Source organism: Salmo salar, chromosome 28 (assembly GCF_965601325.2).
Source record: "Salmo salar chromosome 28, fSalSal1, whole genome shotgun sequence".
NCBI lineage: Eukaryota > Metazoa > Chordata > Actinopteri > Salmoniformes > Salmonidae > Salmo > Salmo salar.
In genome coordinates, this window is record NC_138318.1 from 13,971,909 (window position 1) to 13,984,397 (window position 12,489).

The window sequence follows — 12,489 nt, forward strand, 5'->3', positions numbered from 1 at the left end:
GAGACATACGTCGCTGAGTCCTTGAGACAGGGATACATTCGGTTATCTACGTCACCCGTCTCCTCGAGCTTCTTTTTTGTGAAGAAGAAGGAGGGAGGTCTGCACCCATGCATTGACTATAGAGGTCTAAATTCCATCACAGTGGGTTTCAGTTACCCGCTACCTCTCATCGCTACGGCAGTGGAGTCATTTCACGGGGCTCGCTTCTTCACAAAATTAGATCTCAGGAGCGCGTATAACCTTGTGCGTATCCGAGCTGGGGACGAGTGGAAAACTGCATTTAGTACCACATCTGGCCATTATGAGTACCTCGTCATGCCATATGGGGTAAAAAAATGCTCCCACCGTCTTTCAATCCTTTGTGGACAAGGTTCTCAGGGACCTGCTCGGTCAGGGTGTGGTGGTGTACATCGATGACATTCTGATCTACTCCGCCCCACGCGCCACGCATGTGTCTCTGGTGCGTAAAGTGCTTAGGCGATTGCTGGAGCATGACCTGTACGTCAAGGCTGAGAAATGTGAGTTCTCCAAACAAGCCGTCTCTTTTCTGGGATATCGCATTTCCACCTCCGGGGTGGTGATGGAATGTGACCGCATTGCGCTCGTGCGTAATTGGCCGACTCCAGCCACGGTGAAGGAGGTGCAGCGGTTCTTGGGTTTTGCCAACTACTACCGGAGGTTTATCCGGGGCTTTGGTCAGGTGGCAGCTCCCATTACCTCACTGATGAAGGGGGTCCGGTGCGACTGCGGTGGTCGGCAGAGGCGGACAGAGCCTTTTGTCATCTGAAGGCTCTGTTTGCTGACGCTCCAGTGCTGGCGTATCCGGACCCCTCTTTGCCATTCATAGTGGAGGTGGACGCGTCCGAGGCTGGGGTAGGAGCAGTTCTGTCGCAGCGTTCAGGCGCGCCTCCGAAGCTTCGCCCCTGTGCATTCTTTTCGAAGAAGCTGAGTCCGGCGGAGCGTAACTATGATGTGGGGGACAGGGAGTTGCTAGCCGTGGTCAAGGCCCTGAAGGTGTGGAGACATTGGCTTGAGGGGGCACGACATCCTTTCCTCATCTGGACTGATCACCGTAATCTGGAGTACATCCGGGCAGCGAGGAGACTTAACCCTCGTCAAGCCAGGTGGGCCACGTTTTTTACGAGGTTTCAGTTCACCCTCTCGTACATCCCAGGTTCCCGGAACCTGAAGGCCGATGCACTGTCGCGTCTCTACGACACCGAGAAGCGGGCCATTGATCCCACTCACATACTCCCTGCCTCCTGTCTGGTGGCACCAGTGGTCTGGGAGGTGGATGCGGACATCGAGCAGGCGGTGGATCATGGGTCAGAACCCATTCCACCCCAGTGTCCCGCGGGTCGGAGGTACGTCCCGCTCGGTGTTCGCGATCGTCTGATCCAGTGGTCGCACACTACCCTCCTCGGGTCATCCTGGTGTTGAACGGACGGTGCGGGGTCTGAAAGGGAAGTACTGGTGGCCCACTTTGGTTAAGGATGTGAGGCATTATGTCTCTTCCTGTTCGGTGTGCGCCCAGTGTAAGGCTCCTAGACACCTGCCTCGAGGGAAACAACAGCCCCTCCCCGTTCAACAGCAACCATGATCCCACCTGTCGGTGGATTTCCTCACGGATCTCCCACCATCTCAGGGGAACACCACGATCCTGGTCGTTGTGGATCGGTTCTCGAAGTCCTGCCATCTACTCCCTTTGTCCGGTCTTCCTACGGCCCTACAGATCGCGGAGGCCCTGTTTATGCATGTCTTCCGGCACTGCGGGGTTCCCAAGGACATCGTCTCTGATCGAGGTCCCCAGTTCACGTCCCGGGTGTGGAGGGCATTTATGGAGAGACTGGGGGTCTCGGTCAGTTTGACTTCAGGTCTTCACCCCGAGAGCAATGGGCAGGTGGAGCGTATTAACTAGGATGTGTGCAGGTTTCTGCTATTCCTATTGCCAGGACCGGCCAGGGGAGTGGGCGAGGTTCGTCCCATGGGCCGAGATGGCGCAGAACTCTCTGCGCCACTCCTCTACTAACCTGTCGCCCTTTCAGGTGGTGTTGGGGTACCAGCCGGTCCTAGTGCCATGGCATCAGAGCCAGACGGAGGCTCCTGCGGTGGAGGAATGGGTACAGCGCTCAAAGGAGACCTGGAGTGCCGTCCAGGAGGCCCTTAAATGGGCTGTAGGACGGCACAAGGAGAGCGCGGTCCGCCGCCGCAGTGAGGCCCCCGTGTTTACCCCGGGGGACAGGGTCTGGCTCTCGACCCGGAACCTGCCCCTCCGCCTGCCCTGCCGGAAGCTGGGTCCTCGATTTGTGGGGCCGTTCAAAGTCCTGAGGAGAATAAACGAGGTGTGTTATAGGTTTCAACTTCTTTCATATTACCGTATTAACCCCTCGTTTCATGTTTCTCTCCTCAGGCCGGTGGTAGCTGGTCCGCTGCAGGACACTGAGGTGCGGGAGGTCCCTCCGCCCCCCCTGGACATCGGGGGGGGGGGGGGCCCGGCGTACACAGTCCGGTCCATCTTGGACTCCCGGCTTCGGGTAGGGGGCCTGCAGTACCTCGTGGACTGGGAGGGGTACGGCTCGGAGGAGAGGTGCTGGATCCCGGTGGGGGACATTCTGGATCCAGCTCTGCTGCGGGAATTCCACAGTCTCCATCCGGATCGCCCTGCGCCTCGCCCTCCGGGTCGTCCTCGAGGCCGGCGTCGGTGCGCTGCGGGAGCCGCACGTCAGGGGGGGTACTGTCACAACGTCCACGGAAGGTGGTGCCTCTCCCCGGTCGGGCGGTGCTCGGCAGTCGTCGTCGCCTGTCTACTACCTGTCACCGATCTATGTTTCTGTGTCTGTTGGTTTTGTCTGATTAGGTCTGCACCTGTTTTGTGTTAGTCAATTAGTGGGGGTATTTAGTTTGTCTGTTTCGTTTGGGGATTTGTGCGGGATTGTTCTTTGTCATGTTGTTTGATAGTCGGGAATTTTTGTATGTTTTCCCAGTGAAGCTGCTTGTTTAGGCATTCGGGTTGCCGGGCTGCGCCCCGTCCTTGTGGATCTTTGGAACTGTCCTCCTTCCTAGTTGTTTTTGCAACCTGCCTTGTTGCGGCATTTTTCCTGTTTGGATTATTAAACATACGTTTAAACGGATCTCAGTCTCCTGCGCCTGACTTCACCCCTCCTGCTATCAAAGTGAGCCGTGACAATATTAACACGGCAAAATGTGTATAATTGCAAAGGAAATTTGCTTTTAAAACTGCAAAAAATTCTCCCCAACCCCTAGTTATAATTTTTAGCATTGCAGGAGATTAGCTGTGTAATGTACACAAAAAAAGTTCTGTAAAGCAAACGTATTTGTTTACCTTTTGTTAATAAAATACCTTTTCTGCTAACAGATCCCTCTCTACGTATTAAATTATCGTTAATGTGTAGTGGCTAATTGTAAAGGGGAAAGGGGGATACCTAGTCAGTTATCCAACTGAATGTATTCAACTGAAATGTGTCTTCCGCATTTACCGTAAATTCTGGACTATAAGCCGCAACTTTTTTCCCAGGCTTTGAACCTCGCGGCTTAAACAATGACGCGGCTAATATATGGATTTTTCCCGCTTTAAATATTTTTTTCTAAAAAAAAAATATTCTGTGACGTGCTCAGTTTTTTGGCGGCATGGAGCTTTCATTAGACCAATGAAATTGCCGAACGGGTTACGGTCAAAAACTTTTTTGTTTACTGTTTAGATTAAATCGAGCGCTCTCAAACTTCCCATCATTCTGATTACGGTAGTCATTTTGTCACCCTCATCATGGCAAAGACACGGAGAAATGCATATGATGCAGCTTTCAAATTGAAGGCGATTGATCTGGCTGTTGGAAAAGGAAATAGAGCTGCTGCACGGGAGCTTGGTCTTAATGAGTCGATGATAAGACGTTGGAAACAGCAGCGTGAGGAATTGACTCAGTGCAAAAAGACAACTAAAGCTTACTGCAAATTTTTTATTTTTTGTTACAAGCCGTGTTTCGTTAAAGCCTATTTATTTTTGTTACAAGCCGTGTTTCGTTAAAGCCTGTGTAAAGTTCATTTGTTTCAATGTACCGGTAGGCACCTGCGGCTTATAGACATGTGCGGCTTATTTATGTTCATTTTTTTTTTTTTTATAATTCAGTGGGTGCGGCTTATATTCAGGTGCGCTTAATAGTCCGGAAATTACGGTAACTCAACCTCTCTGAATCAGAGAGGTGCGTGGGGCTGCCTAGCTAATAGGCTTTGTGTTTGTAGATCGACTGAGGTGAATGAAGCTACCGCAACCAATGTGATAATGGCTGGGGAAATTTTAGCTTGTTTTTGTTGTTCTCCAAATAGCATTTTAGGGTTTTTAAATTGTATAGAAGTGCAATAAATGAGCTTCAACTTTCTTCAAAGTTCCACAGGACCAGTGGAAGCAAAATAGCCCCATATACTGTACTGTAGTGCCTTCAGAAAGTATTCACACATTTTGTTGTGTTACAAGGTGGGATTTAAATTGATTTAATTGTAATTTTTTTGGCATCAATTCACACAAAATACTCTGTAATGTCAAAGAAAAATTCTAACATTTGTTATAAAAAAAAATGTGATTACAGCTGTGTCTTTCTAGGTAAGTCTCTAAGAGATTTGCACACCTGGATTGTACAATATTTGCACCTTAATATTTTTACATTCTTCAAGCTCTGTCAAGTTGGTTGTTGATCCTTGCTAGACAGCCATTTTCAAGTCTTGCCATAGATTTTCAAGCTGATTTAAGTCAAAACTGTAACTAAGCCACTCAGGAACATTCAATGTCGTTTTGGTAAGCAACTCCAGTGTATATTTGGCCTTGTATTTTAGGTTATTGTCCTGCTGAAAGGTTTTCCTCTAGGATCTTGCCTGTGCATAGCATTATTGTGTTTATTTTTATTATAAAAAACTCCCTAGTCCTTGTCGATGAAAAGCATACCCATAACATGATGCAGCCACCACCATGCTTGAAAATATGAATAGTAGTACTCAGTGATGTGTTGTGGGGATTTGCCCCAATCATAACGTTTTGTATTCAGCACATAAAGTTAATTTCTTTGCCACATTTTTATGCAGTTTTACTTTAGTGCCTTATTGCAAACAGGATGCATGTTTTGGAATATTTTTATGGAATATTTGTGTTCTGTACAGGCTTCCTTCTTTTCATTCTGTCATTTAGGTTAGTATTGTGGAGTAACTACAATGTTGTTGATCCATCATCAGTTTCCTCACAGCAATTAAACTCTGTAACTGTTTTAAAGTCACCATTGGCCTCATGGTGAAATCCCTGAGCGGTTTATTTCCCCTTCGGCAACTGAGTTAGGAAGGACGCCTGTATCTTTCTAGTATTGATACACCATCCAAAGTGTAATTAATAATTTGGCCATGCACAAAGGGATATTTATTTTATTTTTAACCATATACCAATTTGTGCCCTTCTTTGCGAGGCATTGGGAAACCTCCCTGGTCTTTGTGGTTGAATCTGTGTTTGAAATTCACTGCTTGACTGAGGGACCTCACAGGTAATTGTATATGTGGGGTACAGAGATGATGGCATAGTCATGAAAAAATCCAGTTAAACACTATTATTGCACACAGAGTCCATGCAACTCATTATGTGACTTGTTATTTAGGCTTACCATAACAAAGAGGTTGAATACATATTGACTCAAAAGACATTTCAGCTTTTTATTTGTAATACAATTGTAAGAATTTCTAAAAACGTAATTCCACTTTGACATTATGGGGTATGGTGTGACACAAAATCTCAATTTAATCAATTTTAAATTCAGGCTGTAACACAACAAAATGTGGGAAAAGTGAAGGGGTATGAATACTTTCTGAAGGCACTGGGGTGCCACCACTATATGTTACAGTAGCTGTGGGGTTCTTTTCTGCCTATGCATCTTTCTTTCAACGTGAAACCCACCACTGGTGTGCTCGGCCAAAGAGCTCTATTTTCATGTTATTGAACACATTTAAATGCCTGGAGTTTGCTAAACGGCATTGGCACTTGGATTGGAGCCAGTGCTATGATCAGATGACATGAAAAAAGCTCTTTGGCCACACACAACTGTGGTGGGTTTCACGTTGAAAGAAGGATTCATAGGCAGAAAAGAACCCCATACCTACTGTAAAATATATTGCTGTGGGGCTTTTTTGCTTCCACTGGTCCTGGGGCCCTTGTTAAGGTCAACAGCATCCTTTACCCAGTACCAGGACATTTTTGCCCAAAACCTGGTTGCCTTTGCCAGTGGATCTTCCAGCAAGACAATAACCCCAAGCACACAAAATCCACAAAGAAATTGTTAATTGACCACAAAAATCAACATTTTACAATGGCCATCTAAGTCTCTGGACATAAACCCCATTGAAAACCTGTGGTTTGAATGGAAGAGGGCAGTCTATAAACGCAGACGTAGGATATCATAGATCTGGAAATATTCTATATGGAGGAATGGTCTAAGATCCTTCCCAATGTGTTCTCCAATCTCATAAAACATTTTTAGAAAAAGGCTCAGTGACTTTATCCTCGCAAGGTGAGCTATTAAAAGGTACTGAAAACAAGGGTTCCAATCATTTTGACCCCTATCTTTTTTTTAGAAAAAAAGTATTACTTGTTAAACAAAATCTCTTTCTCTGAGCAATTGTATTAGGATAAAATCATAGAATTGTCCAATTTTCTTTGCATACAATATAGCTCCGTTTTTGTATTAATTATTTTTATATTAAGTCGGATGATTTTGCATGGTCCTGAGGAGCGGCTGACTAAAAAGCAGGTGTGTTAGATTAGGACTGGAGCTATTTTTCTTGTAAAGGTCTCCTTACCTGTCCATTGCAGGCATTCCGTAAGGAGATTCCGTTGATCTCATCAATGATGTCACCTGGATGTACACACTTGTCCACCTGAGCCTGGCTACCTGGCAACAGTTTCAGGACAAAGACACGGCCACTGAGATACCTGGGGGAAGAGAGAGAGAGAGGTGGGAGAGGAGAAGAGAGGGAGAGAGAGAGAGAGATGACTGTGTATTATGAGGAAGGATACAAACACTGCCACTTACCTGAGCACCATCCCTAGCTCACGACATGGTACTGCCTCATACATATCACACACCTGGAAAACACAGACATAGTCCTCACTTCAATAGGCAAAATATACACAGACTAACTATGAGGAAGGGAAGTCATACATAGATCTGAGATTGTACAGGGCTCATTTCAATATCTTACCGGTAGAAGCCAGCTCTCATCCAGAAAACTGCAGTTCTTAAGTGAAAAGGCAGACATTTTGCTGATGTGAGCAGTGACATTCTATGTTTTGAGAACTCTTTGTATTTGCAACATTTTGTTTTAGGCCAACAGTCTAAGCAGAGACTTGACTCATGCTTTCTGATACTGTGCATCAACCACATCATAGTCAGGCAAACAGGAGAGGGAAGGAAACACTTTGTACCTCCATGTCCAGTTTGAATTCCATTTCTGAGAGGACCATGAGCAGGGACATGAAAGGCTCTTAGAGAGGAAGGATATTTGACTCAGTCATCATGAGTGTTGTTGGACACTTGACAAGTTGAACTTTAATAATGGAACACTGGTCACTTTAATCATGTTTACACACGGCTTTAATCAACTCATATGTACAGTATATACTGTATTCTATTCTACTGTATTTTAGTCAATGCCACTCCGACATTGCTCGTCCTAATATTTATATATTTCTTTATTCCATTCTTTTACTTTTAGATGTGTGTGTATTGTTGTGAATTGTTAGATACTACTGCACTGTTGTTGCTAGGAACACAAGCATTTCGCTACACCCGCAATAACATCTGCTAAGTACGTGTATGTGACCAATAACATCTGCTAAGTACGTGTATGTGACCAATAACATCTGCTAAGTACGTGTATGTGACCAATAACATCTGCTAAGTACGTGTATATGACCAATAACATCTGCTAAGTACTTGTATGTGACCAATAACATCTGCTAAGTACGTGTATGTGACCAATAACATCTGCTAAGTACGTGTATGTGACCAATATAATTTTATTTTATTTGACCTGCTGTGATGAAAATGACTTCCTGATATTAAGGCCAATGCCAACAGCAACCATTCAGTGAAAACAAAACAATCAGGAAGAGAAGAAAAGCCTCACCTACAAATTCCTCATTCTTAAAAAGTGAAATAGCTGGGTTGTACCACTGGAAAATAGAAACCAGTAAAACAAGTCAATGATATGATAGCCTATTCAAACATAACTGGAATATAGCCTAATTACTGAACATCAAAGGAATGTCAATTGTAATGTTACAACAATGTAACAACAAGGTATTAGAGCCAATATGAGTGAGAGATAACAGACCTCTAGTACTTTGGGTGTGTGTAACAGGTGTTTGATGACTCCTTCTAGAACTCTCCGTCTGAGGGCTAGCCTAAGGAGGTAGCGTCCTCGTCCCTGAGCTGACAACAGCTTCCTGCAGGCTAAGGTCTGTTCAACCGCAAGCGACACAGCACTCAGTCTAGAATACACGCACAGGAACATATATACACACCAGTGAGGGAGCCAAGACAACAACAGGGGGGTTAGTAGTCACTGTATGTTATTTTCTAGAACACAATCTCTAAATGTGCTGTAGGTAGTTTACCTGCCACAGTTGTCGTGTTGGAGGAGTTGCTCGAAACATTGCCAGTAGTCCCTGTGTACTAGACCAAGGACTGGCTCTGAGGGAGACACACACTAGTTAGAATGTAGGCAGGCTCTAATGTTCTGTACTCCTGTCTGCATGGCTTTGCTTTGTTATAATACTCACGCTGAAGGCCCTTCCTAAGGATGAGCTCCAGTAGTTCACAGCAGGAGGAGAGGTGAGGGTTGACATCTGTCACTGTCCCCTCTTCTGTCTGCAGGTTCAGGATGCATACTGGACGAGGAAAAAATATACACACAATGCAATATATGTGCGCACACATTACATGGGCCACATTGGGTAGATACTGTATGTGCACAGGCGTTGAGGGAACAATGCTATGGGTAGACATAGACACAACAATAGACCATACACAGTCAATTTAGAAGTTTTAAATCAATACTTTGGGAGTTCATTTTAACACCATCCCAGATAACATATGGTCCTACTCTACAGAGTGTTAAATAGTACTGTGATTATACTGTTACATTTTGAGTGTTAATGCAACACTTTATAATGTAAAAAATGAACACAGCATTAGACTTGCCATTGTTACTCAAATGTAACACTATGGGGTAATTAACGCTCACAGTGTTATTTATGTTCAACACTAGTGTTAATCTAGTGTTGAACATAAAAAAACGTTACAGTAAGTGATTTTGGGTGTTGTTTTAACACTATGTGGTGTAACGCCTAATTTGCATATTTCCTATTTTTGTATATTTTCCTATTAATTATTTTCTTTTAAAGGCCTATGGCTTCCACCAAATGAGGCGAATGTTATCATTAAAATACTGAGATTTGTCAAGATGTACTCAAGAGAAAGAAAGGATTGGTTCATTTCCCCTCTGTGGTTTAACTTTATGACAATACATTACATATATCATAAGACCTTACTTTGATGGCCTCGTTTTACCCTAACACAGTGGTGTTAGGAAAATCCTGGATTACAAATTACAGGCCACATCAGGCCTGCAAGTCACATTATGCTGGCGGGCAAAGTGATGTTTAATTCCGTTTTGGAATCAAGTTGGAATTTTTATTCACTTACATTCAGATTGACTACCAGGGTTAGGAACTCTGGTAAAAGAGACTACCTAAACCATTTAAACCGGGAAACAAACAGTTCAGTAACGGTGCAATAAATCTAACTAACTGATTGGATTAGTTTAGAAAAATGTATGCTGTGTAATTTTGTGTAGCATAAGATGAATCAATCAATGCAAAAACACAGATATTAAAAACAATCCCCCCCAAAAAAAATCTACCTGCATAACATGCAGGGTAATATGATAATGATGGGTGTGGATTGGATGGAAATATCTCTGGTTATTAACACCAACACTGGGGTTATTTTGAGTGTTCATTTCACTCTAACTGAGTGAAGATTTAACTCCTTAAACAACACTAGAAATCAACACTGGCCAATTTTCTGTGTAGGCTTGTGATATATGCACAATACATGGGCAAAATATGGCAGACATGTGGGTGGTGTCTTTCCTTTTGCTGTATGATGATGACTGACAGAGGGCACCTCTTCCACACTTGATGACCAAGGAGGACCCAGTTACTTGGCAACCTGAAAACATCACTGCTTTTGTCTATTTGTGTTTTGCATCAGGGGCAGAAATCCCGGGGGGGACGGGGGGGACACGACCCCCCCATCCTGGGAAAAATATGATTTGTCCCCCCCAACATATCACTGAAACATAACTATGTAATTTAAATAATATTAATAATACGCAATGAAAGCAATTGTGCTGATTATAGACACTTAGTAGCGCGTTTTTAAGTTTCAAAAGATTGTGACCCCCCACCCTTTTCCTCACAATGGTTAGCTCCACTGGCAAGGTAACAGAGGGGTCGTGTCGTACTGTCTGAAAGGCACTCAATGAACGTAACTGACGTGAGGTTAATCCAGTCAATCGCGCACACACTAGCTGAATATGCAGAGCTAGCGCGCAAATATTAACCATTAAGCTAGCTAGTACCTATTCCATTTATGTGGCCTCGTCAAAGATGGAATCTTTGCTATCGTCAATTTATTCTGAGATCAGCATGCAGATGATGTAAGTTAGTGCTTCAAAGTCCCTGTGATAAGGTTAGCGATAAACTGAAGTCCAAACTGAACAGAACTACACTCTCTTCTACCATTGTCTTAAATATATTTAATGGTCTCGTTGCAAAAGCTAAATTGTCGCAAGGGAACTTTTATTTATTTATTTTATTTAACCTGGGTAGCAAAGATTATAGCAAACACCACTGAAACGGAATTGGTGCTCGCTTGCTTTGCAAATTCAGCTATTGTTGGAAGCCAGCCAATATGAAACAAACTATTAAAATTACAAAAGGTTGCAGCATATGTTGTGTAAATGGTGAACTCATACAGCTGTCAACTCTTGTCATTTTAATCCGTTTCACATTTGCTAGCTACCTTTTAGATCGAAGCCCAAATAGAATGATAAAAGATAAGATGATAGAAGCCCATCTCCTACTGTAAATAACCTACACACTGTGTGTGTAGCCAGCCAGTTAGAAAAATGGCAGAAAAATAAAAGACGGACATCAGAATATTTTTCAGTACACCAAAACGCAAAGTAAGAACCCTAGTAGCCTAATATCTCAAAGACTAGTTGATAAAATGTTCATAAGAAAGAAATGAAATTCTAATGGAAATGTTTCACAATGATGTCATTAGGCAGAGCAGGCAACAGATGGCACACAGACAGCAGAGTTGGGGACAGATATGCAGGGACAGACTGGCAGAGACGGAGTCTCAGGTAGGTTTGTTGAGTCTTTGTTTGGCAACATTATGAAAGGTTCTCAATTTTTTTGACTTGTAAAATAGGAACCTAATTGGAAAATGCCATGGATACCCCCACTCTCAACTTAAACTGGTGACTGAACTAAGATTTGTTAAAGGCAATGGTATTGCTGTTGTGAGTAGTTGTGTAGTTTTGGGTACCGGTAGTTAGGAGTACGGCAAACACCTTATTTCTTTGGTTCCTCAATATACATTTACCATATTACAATGTAGGCTATGTGTTACAGCACTACTTTTGGTGTCCCCCTCAGGAATTGCTCTTGAGAAAATTTCATGTAATTGTCCCCCCCAAAGTTGACATCAGATTTTCGCCCCTGTTTTGCATAGTGTCTGATAGGCTTCACCAGCACTAGATTGCGTCAGGTGGTTGAGTGATAGAATAAAATAGGTGAAAGGTGCAGTGAAACTGCATTAATACATCAAAGACGCAGCTCCAATAGTAAAATCGGGAAAGTGATCCTTCAAAATATTTCATACAGAGGATGATATGTGTAACATTCAGAGATAACACATGCTTCACAAAAGATAGATTATGAAGCAATTTTCTGGTAGAAGAAAGTACTTATTCTATAGTCCCTGCTGCAGCACATGAGCGTAACCTGAGCCGCCTATGTAGGAGCGTCTGACTAATGATTAGGCTATACTAGGCTGAGTAAATATCTGCTGATACTCTCGCTCAGCCTATTCCTGTCTGTGTATCTACAAATGAACAACGCATAACACCCATATGCATGTCTCCATTCACTCGGTGTCCATTTGCAGTATGTTCTTACCTTTGAGGGTCCCGAGCAGCGGGTCTTTCGGAGGCATAATGAATATTATTAGCGCAGATATAGACGCAGATATAGACGCCTGTCATTTAACAACGCGTCATAGCTTACACACACTTCCGCATGTCTAAAACATACCGAGACACCCTTTCCCTTAGGCTGTTACAGATAGGGAAATGTAAACATGATATCAA

At 43.7% G+C, this 12,489-nt stretch overlaps 1 protein-coding gene across 1 annotated transcript in view; it reads right to left on the bottom strand.

Moving 5' to 3' along the window:
• Positions 1-12,457, bottom strand: part of si:ch211-250n8.1 (uncharacterized) — a 26,127-nt gene extending 13,670 nt beyond the window's left edge. Inside the window, exons 1-9 of the mRNA XM_014179502.3 lie at positions 12,299-12,457; positions 8,828-8,935; positions 8,663-8,738; positions 8,380-8,536; positions 8,173-8,218; positions 7,469-7,527; positions 7,246-7,281; positions 7,077-7,129; positions 6,844-6,976 (exon numbers count right to left, since the gene is read on the bottom strand). Of these exons, the coding sequence (XP_014034977.2) occupies positions 6,844-6,976; positions 7,077-7,129; positions 7,246-7,281; positions 7,469-7,527; positions 8,173-8,218; positions 8,380-8,536; positions 8,663-8,738; positions 8,828-8,935; positions 12,299-12,335 (705 nt within the window). The 5' untranslated portion in view covers positions 12,336-12,457. The remainder of the gene's footprint in view (positions 1-6,843; positions 6,977-7,076; positions 7,130-7,245; positions 7,282-7,468; positions 7,528-8,172; positions 8,219-8,379; positions 8,537-8,662; positions 8,739-8,827; positions 8,936-12,298) is intronic.
• Positions 12,458-12,489: the final 32 nt, after the last annotated feature.